Source organism: Salvelinus fontinalis, chromosome 37 (assembly GCF_029448725.1).
Source record: "Salvelinus fontinalis isolate EN_2023a chromosome 37, ASM2944872v1, whole genome shotgun sequence".
In the NCBI taxonomy this organism is placed as follows: domain Eukaryota; kingdom Metazoa; phylum Chordata; class Actinopteri; order Salmoniformes; family Salmonidae; genus Salvelinus; species Salvelinus fontinalis.
Window position 1 is genome coordinate 26132356 of NC_074701.1, and position 17988 is coordinate 26150343.

General features: G+C 41.7%; 1 protein-coding gene across 1 annotated transcript in view; it reads right to left on the bottom strand.

Moving 5' to 3' along the window:
- Positions 1 to 2338: 2338 nt before the first annotated feature.
- LOC129836440 (probable E3 ubiquitin-protein ligase HECTD2) overlaps positions 2339 to 17988 on the bottom strand; it is a 45616-nt gene continuing 29966 nt past the window's right edge. Inside the window, exons 17-21 of the mRNA XM_055902614.1 lie at positions 17390 to 17477; positions 12860 to 12966; positions 5466 to 5581; positions 4952 to 5095; positions 2339 to 4674 (exon numbers count right to left, since the gene is read on the bottom strand). Coding sequence (XP_055758589.1) covers positions 4554 to 4674; positions 4952 to 5095; positions 5466 to 5581; positions 12860 to 12966; positions 17390 to 17477 — 576 coding nt within the window. The 3' untranslated portion in view covers positions 2339 to 4553. The remainder of the gene's footprint in view (positions 4675 to 4951; positions 5096 to 5465; positions 5582 to 12859; positions 12967 to 17389; positions 17478 to 17988) is intronic.

Genomic DNA, 17988 nt, shown 5'->3' on the forward strand with positions numbered 1-17988 from the left:
TGCGTTCCAAGTGATTAATTCGTTTTTTATGCCTCTGTACACTGCAAAGCTCAAGTGGAACCTAATAATGCATCTTGTAGATACTATTTACTTCCTCATCAATGTAAAACTCTCAGCAATGGTGGAGCATGTTAAATGCTCCTTGTATAGGAGTTCTCCTTGCCTGTCAGTCTTTCACCACCCATGTACTGTACATCACTCCCAACTTTTATTTTGTAAAAACAGTCAACTTCATATTGCTGAGGTAGAAAGTGGTGAGTGGGAACAGGAATTATGCTGCTTTTGGTGTGTGTGTTTGTGTGTGTGAGTTTGAGAAAGGGGGGAGGAGTCAGGTTGAGTAGACTTGGTGCATACAAGGCAGGAAGAACAGTGTTATGTTATAGCAAACATATTGCTCTACAGACATGGATTGTGGGTAGTTGCAAAGCTACTGGTATTTTACTGGAACCTTTAGTCATTTTGGTAATTCAGATAATCTATGCAATCTATTGTAATTTTGGTCATTTCTATTTGAATAATATACATATACTATTCATTTTTTTATATCTGTGTCCATGAGTTTCTAGTAGATAAACTATATGGTTCAAGAGAAAACAGCCTAATCAATGAAAAAAGCATCTAAATCAACAATGGCATTATTTTCAATGAACTCCGCAACTCTTTCAACTGTTGACTTTTTCCACAACTGCCAACAGAAAGACACAAAAACATTGACAACAAATACACACTGACATAGTCAAATAAGTGTTAAAAATTATAAAGGATATTTCATGCTGAAATCCTCATACTAAACACCAATGGTATTCACTTAGTTCATGGTTTATATTTGATTGATTTCATTATTTTTACTTGGCAAGTCCACACAGAGGGCCAGAAATAATTACAGACACCTGTGATAATCTGAAGTACCCAAAAGGGTCTTGTGATAGATTACATACAATTCTTGAAAGATACCAAAATTATGGGGGTTTACTGGTAAACTTAGAAAGTTTCCAGTAATATACCCTCCCATTGCAAACCAAATTGTGGGTACTGATTTGATGTCTGATACTACAATCACCACCAAGGTGTTCTAAAACATGGCCACGGCACGGAAGAAATCATATTCCTGGGACTTAAGTCTATGCTTTATCACAACAACGTGTGGTTAGACTGCATCATGTGAGAACAACCCAGAGCAGTCACAACTGAAGTTGGATATAATGAAGTCAGGTTAATAAGTATTTTTTTAGTTATTGTTCTATGATTATTGTGCATAGTATGTGGTTATTTCAAAAGTTGTACTAAATGTTGTTTAAACAATGCACCCTAACGTGTAAATGATTCATGCCACCTCTGTCTGGCTCATTTCCCTAGGTCACCCTGTAAGCACAGATGGTTCCTATTCTGGTACACTTGATTTAAGCTGCAGGGACAACGCGTTCTGCAGCGGATCGTGAACTTTGTGTTGACAATGCTACTCCCTCTCATCACGCTCTCCCTTTCTATCATTCCCTCTTTCTATATATGACACTGGTTTACAAGCCACTCATCAAGATGCTTTAAAGGTCCAATGCAGCCATTTTTATCTGAATATGAAATCATTTATGGGTAACAATTATGTACCTTACTGTGATTGTTTTCAATTAAAATGGTTGAAAAGAAACAAAAATAGCTTCTTAGCCAAGAGCAATTTCTCAAGCAAGAATTTTGCTAGGACTGTCTGTGAGTGGTCTGAGTGAGAGGTTTGGAACGCTTTCTTATTGTGCTATGTATTAATTTACTGCCTGGCCATGTCAAAACTCCAACCCACCAAAACAGTCTGACATTTAAGATAGTCTTTTGAAATCGCTCTTACACTTAAAGGGCTTCATTTTCCAAAATGTTGCAGTATTATTCCAACCTCATACATATAAAAACACAGGAAAATCAAATTTGACTGCACTGGGCCTTTAATGATGTTTCTGTGGCCTATGACCCTGGCTGTGTATCAGTCAGCTGTCAGAATGCGGGACTTGACTTAGTAGCCATTTCTGAAAATTACAGCATGTTCCTCTACCCCTCTCTTAGGGTGTCAAGTCCTCTGTGCCCCTCCTCTTCAGGCAGGCCATTTTGACCTGTTACATTACGGCTTGTGGTAGTTCAAACTCAGATATGGTTGTGTGAGGCTGAAATATAGATATGGGGTATTAAGTTGGATGGAGCCACATCAAACCAATTACAATATCTGTTTTGCAAAACAATAACAGCTCAGAGATTTTGCCAAATGGAATCAACCTTGGACATTTAACCTGGCCCTGCACACATTGTCGGATCGTTCAGATTCACAACATAAAATATTTACCATCAGACAACTTCATTTCTGAGTGTAAAAACCTCAAAGATCAGTTTATTACTTGGGACTTGACAGTAATTTTTACAAATAAATAGAAACACAACATAACATCATCAACAGTTAGTTACATTACACATCATAGACTTGCTCTAAAGATATACATTATAAACTGAGTGTACAAAACATTAAGAACACCTTCCTAATATTGAGTCGCACCCGCTTTTGCCCTCAGAACAGCCTCAATTCGCTGGGGCATGGACTCTACAAGGTGTCGAACATGCTCCACAGCGATGCTGGTCCATGTTGACTGCCAAGTTGGCTACATGTCCTTTGGGTGATAGAAAGAGCAGGTGTTCTAAATGTTTTGTACATTCCGTGTAGCTCTACAGTCAGAATAGAACATGCATTATTATTAATTAATGTGACAGACTATGACATTGACTTATGATTAGTTACTTTGTAAGACAAGAAAGTGATAGATTAAATTCTATAGGCAGGTTAGTGTAGTAAAACATAAACAAAATAAATATGTTGGTACGTTTTCAGTCTAATGAGCAGATGTGATCATTTTGAGCCAACGGGTTGAAGAGTTCTGATACAAGTCTATCAGTCTTAGAAAGGGAGGTCACAGGCTACTTCTATGATAAATGTATCAAACATCTATTATAAGCTTCCTGAAAGTTGTTGAAGGCAGGATGGTGTGAAGATACTGAATTACCCAAACAATCTGGGCTTGACTTACATGTAATGCTCTGTTTGTTTAAATGATAACGCTAATGAGTGTGCCTTTTACTTTTCAGATTTATGTTGATAATGCTTTGTTTAACCGAAGATCCTGCACAACGTTTCTGACCAAAGGATTCTCTTTACATTGGCAGTCTACCAGGCAGGCAGAAATAAGGCCACAAAGCTACTTACCGTAATAGTTAAAGAGATAAACAAACACACAACCAGACACAGTCATGGTTCCACTGCTACCATAGAAACAGGAGCTCACATTTCTTATTACTACCAAACAAGTGAAAGATTCTGCTGTGCCCATCAACAGGCAGCAAATACACATCCTGGACCTCACAAGACAATCTATATCTCATGACACGTACATTTCTTTAACCAGCAAAGTCTTAGTTTTGAATATTTATAACAGTGTAATACAAATCAAGCTAAGAAAATACACATTTTGACCTCACAAAAATACACTATATATACACAAAAGTATGTGGACACCCCTTCAAATGAATGGCCACACAAGCACACAGAACGGGACCGCCGAGTGCTGAAGTGCGTCTCTCCTCAGTTGCAACACTCACTACTGAGGTCCAAACTGCCTCTGGAAGCTACGTCAGCACAAGAACTGTTCGTCGGGAGTTTCTAGAAATGGGTTGCCATGGCCGAGAAGCCGAACACAAGCCTATGATCACCATCCGCAATGCCAAGCGTCAGCTGGAGCGGTGTAAAGCTCGCTGCTATTGGACTCTGAAGCAGTGGAAACATTTTCTCTGGGGTGATGAATCACGCTTCACCATCTGGCAGTCCGACAGACAAATCTGGGTTTGGCTGATGCCAGGAGAACACTACCTGCTCGAATGCATAGTGGCAACTGTAAAGTTTGTTGGAGGATAAATAACGGTCTGGGGCTGTTTTTCATTGTTCGGGCCCCTTAGTTCCAGTGAAGGGAAATCTTAATGCTACAGCATACAATGACATTCAATACGATTCTGTACTTCCAACTTTGTGGCAACAGTTTGGGGAAGTCCCTTTCCTGTTTCAGCATGACAATGCCCCAGTGCACAAAGCAAGTTCCATACAGAAATTATTTGTCAAGATCGGTGTGGAAGAACTTGACTGGCCTGCACAGAGCCCTGACATCAACCCCATCAAACACCTTTGGGATGAATTGGAACGCCGACTGCGAACCAGGCCTAATCGCCCAACATCAGTGCCTGACCTCAATAATGCTCTTGTGGCTGAATGGAAGCAAGTCCCCACAGCAAAGTTCCAACATCTAGTGGAAAGCCTTCCCAGAGGAGTGGAGGCTGTTGTAGCAGCAAAGGGGGGAACCAGCTCCATATTAATGCCCATGACTTTGGAATGAGTTGTTCGATGAGTAGGTGTCCACATACTTTTGGTCATGTAGTCTATATCAAATTCTATTTTTGAAGGAATGTAATTCTAAAGTACATTTGGAAAGGAATCACCTACTCTCGTCTTACTGTGAATCTCATAGCTGTAGACTGAGTCACTCTAAGCCAAAGCCCTCTGCGTTTGAGATGGCGATGGTCAACTTCTGCTTCAGTTCCTTCCTGCTTTTATAAGGTGGGAGGCAGATCTGGTTGAAGCAGGTGTGAGATATGGGTAACCTGAAACAGACAAGGATAACCTGTATAAACAATTACCGTAAGGGCCCTTCTGTTGCCATTGCACTAAACCTGGCTGCATTATAACAGATTACAATGACACCACTAAATATCTGTCCACTTATACTCTACAATACTATATGATGCTCAACATATAGCATTTGAAGTCAACCAGTTAATTAAGTCAACATATAATAGCTGGTCTATTTAGATATTGTTCTATATGGTTGGATATATGTGAGAGTAAGAGGCAATGAGTGATGAGATGACTGTACAGTACCAGTCAGTGGACACGTCGATCTTGGCGATCTTGAAGTTGAGGTCGGCCAACCCTCCCACGGGGACACGGTCACTTCCTGTGGCGAAGTGGAGCAGCTTCTTCTGCAACTCCAAGGGGAAAGCCAGCACCACGTCCCAAAAACAGCTAAACACACACACAAGAAAAACATAGCCAACGTGACTTTTCTGTAAGGAAAGGGGGGTGGGGGGTGCAGCTGGAGTAAACAGGACTGGAAGGGAGAGGAGCAACTTACAGCTAAGGGGGCACTGGCTGGCTGCAGGGATCCAGAGAGTGGAGGAGGTATGAAGAGTTCAGCTCTAGGTTCCTCCAACAGAGTGAAAGGCCCTATAGTATTGCATGGGTGTGTCATAATGGTTTGTTGCTGTAGGCTTTGTGATATTGGATATTTGTACTCCACAGCAGGATCAGGGGTTGCTGGCCAGGTGAAAGACGAAAAAGGTATGCATAGTTGTATAGATTGGGTGCACTGTGTGTTTGTGTGCATGACCCTTACCGTACTGTGAGGTCAGCTTTGCTGTAGCCCTCGTACTGAGCTGCTCTCTGTAGGGTGCTCATGTCCAGCTCTGGACTCCCACACACTAGCATCTCCACCTCCTCTGGCCTCAGCAGCTGCACAACCACAACATCATCACTAAGGAGTGCCCTATTGTATAAACCACAGGAGGCTGGTGAGGGGAGGACAACTCATAATAATGTCTACAATGGAGTGAATGGAATGGAATCAAACAAATGGAAACCATATGTTTGATGTATTTGATACCATTCCACTAATTCTGCTCCAGCCATTACCACGAGCCCATCCTCCCTAATTTAGGTGCCACCAACCTCCTGTGATATAGACATAACACAGTCTCATATTATGCCTACTGTAATTCAGTAACATCACATATTGGACTACGCATCCAGGGCTTAGTTTGAGACATACCTTTAGATGAGGGATTTATATCACACAGCTGAGCGCAGAGCTCTGACTAGGTCCCTGACATGAGGGATTTATATCACACAGCTGAGCGCAGAGCTCTGACTAGGTCCCTGACATGAGGGATTTATATCACACAGCTGAGCGCAGAGCTCTGACTAGGTCCCTGACATGAGGGATTTATATCACACAGCTGAGCGCAGAGCTCTGACTAGGTCCCTGACATGAGGGATTTATATCACACAGCTGAGCGAAGAGCTCTGACTAGGTCCCTGACATGAGGGATTTATATCACACAGCTGAGCGCAGAGCTCTGACTAGGTCCCTGACATGAGGGATTTGCTGACAATGCCAACAATACATACGATGAGATCTTTTTAAGTTCAGTGCTTTATCTTGTCTATCAATATTGTGTTTGAGTCCATGCACATACATTCATTGTGGCCTACAATGTGTGCTTCACAGTGATTCGCATATATTCTACATGACCATACATCTTAGTGGTAATGTAAAGTTTGGCAAGAGCCTAAACACAAATATTTGATCTTAACTAGTTTAGGATTGGCTCAGACATACAGTAACTTGGCAGGGTGTAGACCATACCCACATTGTCTGCGTGTGTGTACACTTGTGGACAGACCAACATTGAACATAGTCAACCAGCCACAGATCCTGGAGTTGCACCAATATTAACAACGATCTTACTTATTAACTCAGTGTGTTACAATACAGATGAAGGATCTTAATTTAATTTGCAATGTAAAACTTGAACTGTATTTGAGGTTTAAAAAAAAGCTTCTGAAGTTTGTAATTTCCCTTACGAAACATGTGTGAACCCCTACAAAAATGAATGACAATCCACATAGTTATTCACATTTCCTCTTGCTGAGCATCATTTTCCTGCTGTAGCAAACTGGGTCAAATTAAAGATCCTACATCTGTAACTCCAAACTATTCTATAGGTCATCAAGTTCTTCAGTGTCAGCAGGTTTTCAACCAATACTGAATGCCTATTCTAGGACGCTTTAGTGTCTCTGACAAACAGATATGTACCACCAACATTAGTATTTTGTTTATTTAATTACCAGGCAGGTAACATACACTAAATGACCTCTCTGTCAGGAGGAAATAAATTGACAAATCTATTGAGAGTTCACAATCTGAACATATAATTGATTCCATTCTATTTTAGCTAAAGTATTTCAGGAATGTACAGTATGAGTAAGCATACACAGTACCAGTCAAAAGTTTACACACCTACTCATTCCAAGGGTTTTCTTTATTTTTACAATTTGCTACATTGTAGAATAATAGTGAAGACATCAAAACGACGAAATAACACATATGGAATCATGTAGAAACCCCCAAAAATAGTTAAACAAATATATATTCCATATTTGAGATTCTTCAAAGTAGCCACTCTTTGCCAAATGACAGTCCCACTAAGCGCAAACCAGATGGGATGGTGTATTGCTGCAGCCATGCTGGTTAAGCACCATCACACCTCCTCCTCCTCCATGCTTCACGGTGGGAACCACATGTGGAGATCATCTGTTCACCTACTCTGCATCTCACAAAAACACATTGGTTGGAACCAAAAATCTAACATTTAGACTCATCAGACCAAAGGACAAATTTCTATTGCTCGTGTTTCTTGGCCCAAGCAAGTCTCTTATTATTATTGGTGTTGTTTCTTTGCAGCAATTTGACCATGAAGACCTGATTCACGCAGTCTCCTCCTGAACAGTTGATGTTGAGATGTGTCTGTTACTTGAACTCTGTGGGCTTTAATTTCTGAGGCTTTTAACTCTAATGAACTTATCCTCTGCAGCGTAATTAACTCTGGGTCTTCCTTTCCTGTGGCAGTCCTCATGAGAGCCAGTTTCATCATAGCGCTTGATGGTTTTTGCCACTGCACTTGAAGAAACTTGAACTGTTCCGTATTGACTGACCTTCATGTCTTAAAGTAATGATGAACTGTCATTTCTCTTTGCTTATTTGAGCTGTTCTTGCCATAATATGGACTTGGTCTTTTACCAAATAGGGCTATCTTCTGTATACCACCCCTACCTTGTCACAACACAACTGATTGGCTCAAACGCATTAAGGAGGAAATAAATTCCACAAATTAACAAGGAACACCTGTTAATTGAAATGCATTCCAGGTGACTACCCCATGAAGCTGGTTGAGAGAATGCCAAGAGTGTGCAAAGCTGTCAAAGGCAAAGGGTGGCTACTTTGAAGAATCTAAAATATTTAGATTTGTTTAACACTTTTTTGGTTACTAAATTGATTTAAATTGATAGTTTTGATGTCTTCACTATTATTCTACAATGTAGAAAATAGTAAAAATAAAGAAAAACCCTGGAATGAGTAGGTGTGTCAACTTTTGACTGGTAATGTTATGGTAATTACAGTAATTTCGAATGGAATTCCATCTATTGCAGAATGTGGCTCTCCAGCACAGGAGGCTGGTGAGAGGAGAACGGCTCATACTAATGGCTGGAATGGAATCAAACACATGCAAACTATGTGTGTGATGTGTTTGATACCATTCCATTAATTCCGTTCCAGCCATTACTATTAGCACGTCCTCCCCAATTAAGATGCCACCAGCCGCCTGTGCTCTCCAGATAGCGCTTTCAGAAGTGTTTGATTTGCACAGCAACACATCCTGGATAGAGGAAGTCAACACTTGATTTAGATCTAACATGTTTCTGTTCTAGTACGTTTCAGTGTGTACTGTATCCAGCTTCACACAGTGAGCTGAGCAGAAGTAGAAATTAATATTGGCCCACGCTCCACAGTGCCTGTCAATCATCCTCACCCTGCTGTGTCCAGACATCTATAGCCCGAAGACACAGAGTTGTTCCAAGGCTCATGATCCACTAGGTGAAAGTAGATTTAATTTCATACATACTTAAAAAAAAAAAAGAATTATGGCCCTAATCATATAAATACATTTGGAATCCCTATGAATTTAATAAGATCTCCATGGGCTTAATAGTAAAGATTTGTCATTTAACTTTTAAAACGTATTAACCTACCTTCTAATGTGGCATAAACACAACCAGTTATGCTGTTTTCATCTGATTGTTAAACATTATTTAAAAAGGCTCATGTAGGCTACCTGGGCATGTTACTCCGGGACAACGGAAAGACAGTCAGTGCAGGAAAAATTGCTTTTAAGCCTCATTTAGATATTTTTCTGCTTCCAATTTCCGACATTTGGTAAAGTTTTTGTTAGTCAGCTTGTATATAATTATATACATGCAGCTTCTCTCCGGTCATTACTTGATGCAGCTTCTCTCCGGTCATTACTTGATGCAGCTTCTCTCCGGTCATTACTTGATGCAGCTTCTCTCCGGTCATTACTTGATGCAGCTTCTCTCCGGTCATTACTTGATGCAGCTTCTCTCCGGTCATTACTTGATGCAGCTTCTCTCCGGTCATTACTTGATGCAGCTTCTCTCCGGTCATTACTTGATGCAGCTTCTCTCCGGTCATTACTTGATGCAGCTTCTCTCCGGTCATTACTTGATGCAGCTTCTCTCCGGTCATTACTTGATGCAGCTTCTCTCCGGTCATTACTTGATGCAGCTTCTCTCCGGTCATCACTTGATGCAGCTTCTCTCCGGTCATTACTTGATGCAGCTTCTCTCCGGTCATTACTTGATGCAGCTTCTCTCCGGTCATTACTTGATGCAGCTTCTCTCCGGTCATTACTTGATGCAGCTTCTCTCCGGTCATTACTTGATGCTCGTCTAGAATATTAAATAAAGCCTTGCTCACCAGAATGATGTCATAAATCCAATGCATCATCAACAATCTAGCTGACATTGGTAAAGTTCTCTTTCATTTCTGCTTCTCTCACGAAGCGAGGACGTTTAGGGACCAGGGAGATTTCCAAATGACAACAGTTTGATTGGTTTTAAGGAAATTAAAAGCTGTGAAAATTATCCAACATGTTTCTGATAGTATTTCAGTTAGTATTGATGCATATATTATGTGGTTGAAAATGAAATACTGTCAGGCTATAATGTCACTGAAAGAAATGGCAGTTTAGGCTACACAACAGGTCCCTAAACTTGCATTTGCATTCTCTCAAGATGCTGAAACAACAAATATATATTTCTCCACTTCTGTTCCCGAGAGACAATTCACATTTGGTCTATAATTTTACTGCGACGGAAACACTTAATTCTTCAGGAGTTAATATTAGAATAGGCTATATGTGAGGCCTACATTCAGTGTCCATAGTTCAGTTACTATTCCAACCAATAGGCTACTCCACTCTAAAATAATTCCAGCATCCACACATTCCAGCATCCACACCAAAAAGTGTTCTGAATGACATTCAGTGATTGTCATGATTCGGCCTACACAAGTCTTGTAACCTGAATTGAATGGTACACTGCTGTACGCGGGTGTCTCGGTATTGGCCACTCATCTCTGCCTTGGCAAAATGCCTCCGTTATCTTCGAGCCACACTACATTTTTGAGTCTATTTGCACATTTTTCATGTGACTGACGTGGTAATGATAAAGAGTTTAATAGCCTACAGTTTTCTTGGAATCTATGTTTGAATCATTGTGATAAGCTAAGGCCTGCTGGAGGTCATTTTGCAGGGTTCTGGCAGTGCACCTCCTTGCACAAAGGCGGAGGTAGCGGTCCTGCTGCTGGGTTGTTGCCCTCCTCCAATGGCCTGTCTCCGGATGTAATGGCCTGTCTCCTGGTAGCGCCTCCATGCTCTGGACACTATGCTGACAGACACAGCAAACCTTCTTGCCACAGCTCGCATTGATGTGCCATCCTGGATGAACTGCACTACCTGAGCCACTTGTGTGGGTTGTAGACTCCGTCTCATGCTACCACTAGAGTGAAAGCACCGCCAGCATTCAAAAGTGACCAAAACATCAGCCAGGAAGCATAGGAACTGAGAAGTGGTGTGTGGTCACCACCTGCAGAACCATTCCTTTTTTGGGGGTGTCTTACTAATTGCCTATAATTTCCACCTTTTGTCTATTCCATTTGCACAACAGCATGTGAAATTTATTGTCAATCAGTGTTGCTTCCTGAGTGGACAGTTTGATTTCACAGAAGTGTGATTGACTTGGAGTTACATTGTGTTGTTTAAGTGTTCCCTTTATTTTTTTGAGCAGTGTATTTATGGTTTCAGAATTATCTCAGTGACAGATCTCAGGCTATTATTGCAGATGGGGTAAAATCAGATTTTGTCACTGTTCACAAAGGAGTCCCACAAGGTTTGATTTTAGGTCCTTTATTATTCACTATATACATAAATGATATCTATATCTCAGTGAAAGAAATGCTGTTTTAATTTCTATGCTGATGACACAGTACTATATGCCACAGCCCCATCATTCACTTAAGCATTTGACTTCCAATTGCACTTGTAGATCTTAGGCTGGTGCTTAATTCAAGTAAAACTAAGTATATGGTATTTTCACAATCCAAAAGTATACAAATTGAAAATCTGAACAATGCTAACCATGATGGCTCTCTTTTGGAACATGTTCCCACCTATAAATAACTTGGAATTTGGTTAGATGATCATCTCTCTTTTACTTCTCTATAAAGCAGTCTTACAGAAATGTCCTAATTATCTTAACTAAAAAATTCAGTGGTCAAACAGTATTTATCAGACTCGGTCACAGGACATGCTAGTGCTAGAGATACCCCGGATTCACTGAGTTAGGCAAAATGCCATTTGAATATCATGCTTCACACTCATGGAATGATTTTCAGAGAGAACTCCAGTTAGATGTTTTGGTGCCTGTAAGACAGTTTAAATGTACATTACATTAACTTCTTATTATAAACTGTGATTGCTTTTGTAATGTGTGTTTTTCTTATAGAAGTTAATTTATTTTTATGTTTTTAATCTCCATCTTGTACATTTTATGTTTTAATTTTGTTTGGTTTTAAATTCTTATTAATTGTTGTGTTGTTGTTATATCACAGGACACAACTGTAAAAGAGACTTGGTCTCAGCTTGTTTCCCCTGTTAAAATACAGGTTAATAAATAAATAAATAAACAAATAAATCAATCAATAAATAGAGGCTACCCTGCTGGCCAAGTCTGGGCCAGGGAGGACATAAGCTGCTCTGTGTCTCTGGCTGATCGGCAATGGTAGTCAGCTGTGTTAGATTTGTGCTGCAGTAACGAGATACGTAAAAACATTCTTCCCAGGAGGCCCTAATCCCTATAGACTGTCTAAATAACTAAATCAACTCATCACCTCCATTCTTGACCCACTTAAACGGTCATGTTTCGCAATATAGGGGGGCTACAGTATCTGAGAAATGTCAGTCAGTGCAAAATATAACCCAGGAGAGGGGGTCATGGAGAACAGGAGGGGGTAGAAGTTGTGCATATTTACATTAACAGTCAAGAGAGACTCCTTCATACAATTGTGTATGTGTGAGACACATGCATGCACACCACAGGTGGCTAGTGGCACCTTAATTGGGGAGGACAGGCTCATAGTAATGGCTGGAATGGAATATATGGAATAAAATCCAGCCATTATTATGAGCCATTCTCCCCTCACCAGCCTCCAGTGAGGTACACATATTGATATTAGCTTATCTCCTCCTTTTACTATAAAACCTGTATTAGAACTTTCATCTAGAGCACAGGTGTCAAACTCATTCCACGGGGGGCCGAGTGTCTGCGGGTTTTCGCTCCTCCCTTGTACTTGATTGATGAATTAACATCACTAATTAGTTAGGAACTCCCCACACCTGGTTGTCTAGGGCTTTATTGAAGGGAAAAACCAAAAACCTGCAGACACAAGGCCCTCCGTGGAATGAGTTTGACACCCCTGATCTAGAGGTTCGGACCACAGTGATGTGAATAACTTATTGTAACCCTCCAAGAACCTGGGAGCCGAGCCGACCTTAACCCCACCCCCACAGAAAACCCAGAGAAGTCCTGACTCACCATCAGAGCGTCTGACGCACACACACTGTGGAAGCCACGATAGAAGGCTGCAAACTGCTTGTAAATTGACTTATTAAGCAGGAAACCAGTGTACAGCTGAACATACTCTGCAGAGAAAGAAAATAATTTTATAAATCACTCAAGCACCCACAAATTGAGACACATACTTAAACAAGTTTCAGTTCAGTTTTTATTTTTATTTTTTAATTTTATCCCCTTTTCGCCCCAATTTTCGTGGTATCCAATCGCTAGTAATTACTATCTTGTCTCATCGCTACAACTCCCGTACGGGCTCGGGAGAGACGAAGGTCGAAAGCCATGCGTCCTCCGAAGCACAACCCAACCAAGCCGCACTGCTTCTTTAACACAGCGCGCCTCCAACCCGGAAGCCAGCCGCACCAATGTGTCGGAGGAAACACCGTGCACCTGGCCCCCTTGGTTAGCGCGCACTGCGCCCAGCCCGCCACAGGAGTCGCTGGAGTGCGATGAGACAAGGAAATCCCTACCGGCCAAACCCTCCCTAACCCGGACGACGCTAGCCCAATTTTGCGTCGTCCCACGGACCTCCCGGTCGCGGCCGGCTGCGACAGAGCCTGGGCTCGAACCCAGAGACTCTGGTGGCGCAGTTAGCACTGCGATGCAGTGCCGTAGACCACTGCGCCACCCGGGAGGCCCCCAGTTTTCAAGTCTTATGCTTCAATGTCACGTGCACAAGTACAGTGGGATGCCTTTCTTACAAGCACACATACCAACAATGCAGTAATCGATATCAACGTAGCACTAAACATAAGGTAGAACTAAAAGACACAAGAAGTAAAATAAGAAATAAGAACATGAGAAAGTAAGAAGCTACAGTTGAAGTCAGAAGTTTACATACACCTTAGCCAAATATATTTAAACTCAGTTTTTCACAATTCCTGACATTTAATCCAAGTAAAAATTCCCGGTCTTAGGTCAGTTAAGATCGCCACTTAATTTTAAGAATGTGAAATGTCAGAATAATAGCAGAATTATTTTTTTCAGCTTTTATTTCTTTCATCACATTCCCAGTGGGTCAGAAGTTTACATACACACAATTAGTATTTGGTAGCATTGCCTTTAAATTGTTTAACTTGGGTCAAACATTTCAGGTAGCTTTCCACAAGCTTCCCACAATAAGTCGAGTGAATTTTGGCCCATTCCTCCTGACAGAGCTAGTGTTACTGAGTCAGGTTTGTAGGCATCCTTGCTCGCACACGCTTTTTCAGTTCTGCCCACACATTTTCTATGGGACTGAGGTCAGGGCTTTGTGATGGCCACTCCAATACCTTGACTTTGTTGTCCTTAAGCCATTTTGCCACAACTTTGGAAGTATGCTTGGTATGCATTTGCATTTGTATGCATTTGCGACCAAGCTTTAACTTCATGACTGATGTCTTGAGATTTTGCTTCAATATATCCACATAATTTTCCCTCTTCGTGATGTCATCTATTTTGTGAAGTGCACCAGTCCCTCTTGCAACAAAGCACCCCCACAACATGATGCTGCCACCCCCATGCTTCACGGTTGGGATGGTGTTCTTCGGCTTGCAAGCGTTCCCCTTTTTCCTCCAAACATAACGATGGTCATTATGACCAAACAGTTCTATTTTTGTTTCATCAGACCAGAGGACATTTCTCCAAAAAGTACGATCTTTGTCCCCATATGCAGTTGCAAACCGTAATCTGGCTTTTTTATGGCGGTTTTGGAGCAGTGGCTTCTTCCTTTCTGATTGGCCTTTCAGGTTATGTCGATATAGAACTCGTTTTACTGTGGATATAGATACTTTTGTACTCGTTTCCTCCACCGTCATCACAAGGTAATTTGCTGTTGTTCTGGGATTGATTTGCACTTTTCGCACCAAAGTACGTTCATCTCTAGGAGACAGAATGCGTCTCCTTCCTGAGCGGTATGACGGCTGCGTGGTCCCATGGTGTTTATACTTGCATACTATTGTTTGTACAGATGAACGTGGTACCTTCAGGTATTTGAAAATTGCTCCCAAGGATGAACCAGACTTTTTTTCCTAAGGTCTTGGCTGATTTCTGTTGAAAGGCATAGTCAACTTAGTGTATGTAAACTTCTGACCCACTGGAATTGTGATACTGTGAATTATAAGTGAAATAATCTGTCTGTAAACAATTGTTGGAAAAATTACTTGTGTCATACACAAAGGAGATGTCCTAACAGACTTGCAAAATTAGAGTTTGTTAACAAGAAATTTGTGGAGTGGTTGAAAAATGAGTTTTAAATGACTCCAACCTAAGTGTAAGTAAACTTCCGACTTCTACTGTATATACAGGGTCAGTTCCAATAACTTTTTAACAATGTGCAGGGATACTGGAGTGATATAGGTCGATATAGTGCATTCGGAAAGTATTCAAAACCCTTGACTTTTTCCACATTTTGTTACGTTACAGCATCATTCTAAAATTGATGAACTCGTTTTTTCCCCCTCATGATGACAAAGCAACAAAAAAAAGCAAATGTATAATATATATATATACACTGCTCAAAAAAATAAAGGGAACACTTAAACAACACAATGTAACTCCAAGTCAATCACACTTCTGTGAAATCAAACTGTCCACTTAGGAAGCAACACTGATTGACAATAAATTTCACATGCTGTTGTGCAAATGGAATAGACAAAAGGTGGAAATTATAGGCAACTAGCAAGACACCACCAAAAAAGGAGTGATTCTGCAGGTGGTGACCACACACACCACTTCTCAGTTCCTATGCTTCCTGGCTGATGTTTTGGTCACTTTTGAATGCTGGCGGTGCTCTCCCTCTAGTGGTAGCATGAGACGGAGTCTACAACCCACACAAGTGGCTCAGGTAGTGCAGTTCATCCAGGATGGCACATCAATGCGAGCTGTGGCAAAAAGGTTTGCGTAGTGTCCAGAGCATGGAGGCGCTACCAGGAGACAGACCAGTACATCAGGAGACGTGGAGGAGGCCGTAGGAAGGGGAACAACCCAGCAGCAGGACCGCTACCTCCGCCTTTGTGCAAGGAGGTGCACTGCCAGCGCCCTGCAAAATGACCTCCAGCAGGCCACAAATGTGCATGTGTCTGCTCAAAACGGTCAGAAACAGACTCCATGAGGGTGGTATGAGGGCCCGACGTCCACAGGTGGGGGTTGTGCTTACAGCCCAACAACGTGCAGGACGTTTGGCATTTGCCAGAGAACACCAAGATTGGCAAATTCGCCACTGGCGCCCTGTGCTCTTCACAGATGAAAGCAGGTTCACACTGAGCACATGAGCACATGTGACAGACGTGACAGAGTCTGGAGACGCCGTGGAGAACGTTCTGCTGCCTGCAACATCCTCCAGCATGACCGGTTAGGCGATGTGTCAGTCATGGTGTGGGGTGGCATTTCTTTGTGGGGCCGCACAGCCCTCCATGTGCTCGCAAGATGTAGCCTGACTGCCAATAGCTACCGAGATGAGATCCTCAGACCCCTTGTGAGACCATATGCTGACACATGCACATTTGTGGCCTGCTGGAGGTCATTTTGCAGGGCTCTGGCAGTGCACCTCCTTGCACAAAGGCGGAGGTAGCGGTCCTGCTGCTGGGTTGTTCCCCTTCCTACGGCCTCCTCCACGTCTCCTGATGTACTGGCCTGTCTCCTGGTAGCGCCTCCATGCTCTGGACACTACGCTGACAGACACAGCAAACCTTTTTGCCACAGCTCGCATTGATGTGCCATCCTGGATGAACTGCACTACCTGAGCCACTTGTGTGGGTTGTAGACTCCGTCTCATGCTACCACTAGAGTGAGAGCACCGCCAGCATTCAAAAGTGACCAAAACATCAGCCAGGAAGCATAGGAACTGAGAAGTGGTCTGTGGTCACCACCTGCAGAATCACTCCTTTTTTGGTGGTGTCTTGCTAATTGCCTATAATTTCCACCTTTTGTCTATTCCATTTGCACAACAGCATGTGAAATTTATTGTCAATCAGTGTTGCTTCCTAAGTGAACAGTTTGATTTCACAGAAGTGTGATTGACTTGGAGTTACATTGTGTTGTTTAAGTGTTCCCTTTATTTTTTTGAGCAGTGTATATATATATTTTTTTAATATCACACTTACGTATTCAAAATATATATATAGATATATATTTTAAACATTTTAGAATAAGGCTGTAACGTAACGAAATGTGGGAAAAGTCAAGGGGTCTGAATACTTTCCAAATGCACTGTATGTATAAGGGTAAGTTGACTAGACATCAGGTAGAGGAGAATTGTGACATAACATGGGTAACAGACAAATACACAGAAAGGGGAATTAGCTTAAAGTGAACGGCACATCTCCGATTTTCTAACAGAAATGTGGTCCCGGAGGCACGATGTGTGATTTTATTGTGTTGTGGTCTAAATTGACGAACAGAACTAGTTGAATTAGCTGCGTTAGAGATGGGACGGAACAAAACAAAGCACATCCTGTGGTCCTTTACATGTATGTCTACCCTTCATATATGAATCTACAGTATAGGCCTACTCACCCTTTCTGTTCTGTTTGTTGACTGGAATCTTGTCACCTCCAGGTTTCAGGTTATAGGACCTGACCACCCCGAGCTCCTCTTGGAAAACCTAGATACAATGATACAGTCATTAACTTAAAATGATGAGAGTGGATTTCCTGGGAAAGGCCAAAGCTTATTAGTTTATGGTCAACATTCACTTACGGTAAACATGTGGGCTTAAAAATAGCCTACTGTAATCAGAAACCAGAGGTATACGGTGGGGAGAACAAGTATTTGATACACTGACGATTTTGCAGGTTTTCCTACTTACAAAGCATGTAGAGGTCTGTAAATTTTATCATAGGTACACTTCAACTGTGAGAGACGGAAAAACAAAAATCACATTGTATGATTTTTAAGTAATTAATTTGCATTTTATTGCATGACATAAGTATTTGATACATTAGAAAAGCAGAACTTAATATTTGGTACAGAAACCTTTGTTTGCAAATACAGAGATCATACATTTCCTGTAGTTCTTGACCAGGTTTGCACACACTGCAGCAGGGATTTTGGCCCACTCCTCCATACAGACCTTCTCCAGATCCTTCAGGTTTTGGGGCTGTCGCTGGGCAATA